The following is a 3,827-nucleotide window of genomic DNA, read 5'->3' as shown; positions in this document are numbered from 1 at the left end:
TCCACATGCAGATTCGGGCCCAAAACCTATAGAGCTCGAAATCCATTTCAATCCACAAATATAACCCAAAACCCAAAGTTCACAAATAAAGCCCAAAAATCCAAAGTCACTACAACAAAACTAGGTTATAGGACATATTTTAGGGACACTTTTGTACAAGTGTCCCATATATATTCAATTTTTTTTAAAAAAAATTAATCAAGGCCAAATATGAAGCCCAATCTAGTCCTTAAAAAAAATTTATCCTGCTCCACCACCCCACGGCACCCGGCCCAATTACTTAAAAAAAAAAACTGAGTCACGAGCTATCTCCCGTTCTCCCTGAAAGCAAACCGCGAAAACCCTAGGCGAAGAGCCTCTCCGATCACCATCTCCACGAACCCCTTCCATGGTTCCACCTCGACCTCTCCAGCTCCGTGACCTCCTCCTCTCCTACGGCCGCATCGAGCCCGTTGGCGCACGCAAGCTCCGCCGCGCCCTCGCCAACAGCTTCGTCGTTGTTTCCGTCTTCTACAGGGCCTGATTCTTAGATCGGGACGACGAGCGCGATGGTCTAGGGTTAGGGTTTGAAGAGCTCTTCGAGAGGCGCTCCCCGTGTTGGGGTTCGAGAGTGCGGTTTCGGAGGGAAGGTATGTTTCAGAATGCTAGTTGCTAATTTCTTGAGATCCACATTTTAGAAAATTCATTTATAGATCACCTAAACTAGTGACTCAAACCACTAATTTTGATTAATACTATCAAACTATATAACAAAAATATGGTTTGGGGGACTACGCTTGTGAAGAAATTGCCATCAATTTCACGTTTGGAGCATTTTTGATCAGAATCCTCATCGTGTGAAATTCGTGAATGGTTTGCAATGTTTCGTGAGATATCTTACTGCATCTTATTTTGATTGACAATGCCAAAATATGATTAAGTATCCAAATTGTGCGAACCAATGTCATGAACTGTTTCTATTTGGTTTCTTTAATTTTCTGCTGTGAATTAAATTGTCGAAAACTGAAAGTTCTTCTTCCAAATCTTGTTATTGTAATCGCGCTTTGTGCTGCAAACTATGGTACCGATTTTTTGTGTCACGAAACTCGCCTTTGTAGTATATTAAATTGTCAGGTGCAGATGATGACCTTGCATAATCTTGAACTGAAACATAAATTTCTATTGAATGCATCAAAGAAAAGTAAGAGAACTCCCATTGAACAAATTAGGTTATTGAATTTAGATTCAGGTAGGGTTGGGAGATCCTCATTCTTATTGTTACTGCAGAGATGTTGAAGATAGTAGTTCTTTCTGCAGAGAAGTTGTAAACTGTAGGCCAGCAAGCCTCTTGGTAGTTGGGGTCTCAGTCGAATTTGTTCAACTATTCATTCATGCGACCTTATCAGGGATTTAGTCATGAACTATTAAACTTGGAAATATTGGATGATTTTTGATCTAGTTGCGTGATTAAAGCTATCTTGAGATAGTTTCAACTTTAGGATCTCCAAACTTCCTAGTAGTAAAGAGAAGAAATAAGGGCTAGTGAAAATTTAGATATGAAATGATCGGTTTTACAAGTAGGTATAGAGGAGGAGAACCGAAAGTCGCTCGGCTTGAATCTCTCTTTCTTTCAATGAGCAACCTTTTCTTGTATTGAGGATAATCTCTCTCAGGTTAATCTCTTTTTCTATATCAAGGAACAACTAGTACTCTGCAATTTAGGAACGAAAAGTTTTGCACGTGTAGCAGAGGAAATGGCAATAGCATTAGGTCTATATGGTATGCTACAAAGCTTGTTAATTTCATAATTTATTAATTGGACAGGTATGGCTGCAAATCCAAGTTGTTGCAGAACTTATCTGGACTTGGATTTAAAGAACCTACACCTATTCAAAGGCAGGCTATTCCAGTGCTCCTCTCAGTAAGCTCTTTTACTTCGCTGGATCCCTTGTGCTTAATATTCGAGTCCTCCGTTCCAAAGGAAAAAGAGATAATTTATGTTTACTGTAGAAAACTAGCTTGACTTTAGCTGATATATTGCAAGGGCGAGAGTGCTTTGCCTGTGCTCCAACAGGTTTTGGCAAGACATTGGCTTTTCTATTTCCAATCCTTATGAAAATTAAGATAGTATTTTTCAGTTTGGGTATTATCCATAAGAGAGACACTGGGGATACTTTAAGACTAATTTGCTGCTAACAGCCAGGAACTAAGGATGGTGTAAAAGCTGTGATTCTTTGCCCTACGTGAGAATTAGCTGCACAAACTACAAGAGAGTGTAAGAAGTTGGCTAAAGGAAGGAAATTTTATATCAAAGTAATGACTAAGGAGCTATCTCGATCTGGTGATTTTGAAAAAATGCATTGCGACATTCTTGTTTCAACTCCACTGCGGTTGGACTTTGCTTTGAGGAAAAGAAAGCTCAATTTAAGTAGGTTTGTGCTAAAAGTATCAGTTCTTTGAAAGATCCTTTCTTAGTTTTTCTTTTATTTGCCGTATTATAAAAGATTCAGGAACAATCTATATATGATCTCTTATGCTTCAAAATGCTAGAACGTTTAGATTTTCTCTTACCTGTAGTTTATCTTGCTTTGAAAGGCAAACTTTCTATTTGTAATTCATTGACCTTACACTTTGAATCTTATCAATCATGCCTGGTTCTTTTTGTGTACAAGCAACCTAATGATATTCTTGCCATATATGTCTAATGGTACAGTTCTTTTGATGTTGATCATTAATGTCATTTTCTATTACTTTGTTTCGAAAGTGAACTTGTTGTTCGAGTCATTCAAGTATTTCAAACATTTAAGAAAAATCTACACAGTTTATTGAGTTCAAAGTTCAAAGTGTAAGGTCAATTACCGTATACTCATGTATTATTTTGAATTCAACTGTGAAACCGGCATGAATATTTAGTGAATAGATGTTGCTGAACTTCTTTAATTTGTCAAAGTTACTCTTTCTTGTAAATATTGTTGGTAAATCACATCTCTTACGTTCTAAGTATTTTTGACCTTATGGTTTTTTATCATATTAGAGTTGGATGAAAAAAAAGGGATTTGGTCAGAAAATTTATTCCTTTATTTGTTGCTTGCTGCAGGGTAGAGTACCTTGTCTCGGATGAATCAGATAAGCTATTTGAGCTTGGATTTGTTGAGCAAATTGATTCTGTTGTTAAAGCTTGCTCGAATCCTTCAATTATTCGTTCTTTATTCAGTGCCACCTTGCCTGATTCTGTTGAAGAACTTGCGCGTTCAATAATGCATGATGCAGTTCGAGTCATTGTGGGTAGAAAGTGAGAATTTCCATCAGACTCACACCTAAATTTCATTTTGTTCGTCATTTATGCATGTCTTCATAGCATTTGTCTCACAATATAGTTCCTGATTGTAGAAATTTAGTACCGTCTATTATGTACTTTTCTGCTCGGTTGTTTATTTAAGCCTTATATTTGAAACATTCTAACAGCTAATCATAACATACACATATGAGGAAGTGGCAATAGCATTAGGTCTATTTGGTTCCAGCTCCAGAATATATATATATGTATAGTTCTTCAAAATTAATTAGTGCAGTTCTTTTCAACCCCAAGAGCCAAAAATAGCTTTTCAAATCCATTTATTAGTTCATTAGATGTGTATCTTACAGCTACATTTTAACTATATACACTGAATTTTGGGAGTATTTCTACTTTCTATATCTACTGTACTTTATATGTTGTTGGTTAGTTCAAGTTCTGCAACAATTGTGTACACTTTGTTAATAGATGCATGTGATAGAATTTCAACAAGAGTTTCTTTTTTTTTTTTAATGCTTTGACAAATCAAGGATGTTGCACAAATTTGAATTAA

The 3,827-nt window shown here is 36.5% G+C and overlaps 1 protein-coding gene across 1 annotated transcript; it reads left to right on the top strand.

Moving 5' to 3' along the window:
- On the top strand, positions 293 to 3,295 carry LOC109725859 (ATP-dependent RNA helicase DBP10-like). Its single transcript, XM_020255256.1, is given in 3 exon segments — positions 293 to 629; positions 1,804 to 1,900; positions 3,077 to 3,295. Coding segments are annotated over 3 exon segments (537 nt in total). The 5' UTR covers positions 293 to 388; the 3' UTR covers positions 3,276 to 3,295.

The sequence above is a fragment of the Ananas comosus genome, linkage group 20 (assembly GCF_001540865.1).
Source record: "Ananas comosus cultivar F153 linkage group 20, ASM154086v1, whole genome shotgun sequence".
In the NCBI taxonomy this organism is placed as follows: Eukaryota; Viridiplantae; Streptophyta; class Magnoliopsida; order Poales; family Bromeliaceae; genus Ananas; species Ananas comosus.
The sequence above is the reverse complement of the archived record's forward strand: the minus strand, read 5'-3'. Positions and strand labels throughout refer to the sequence as shown.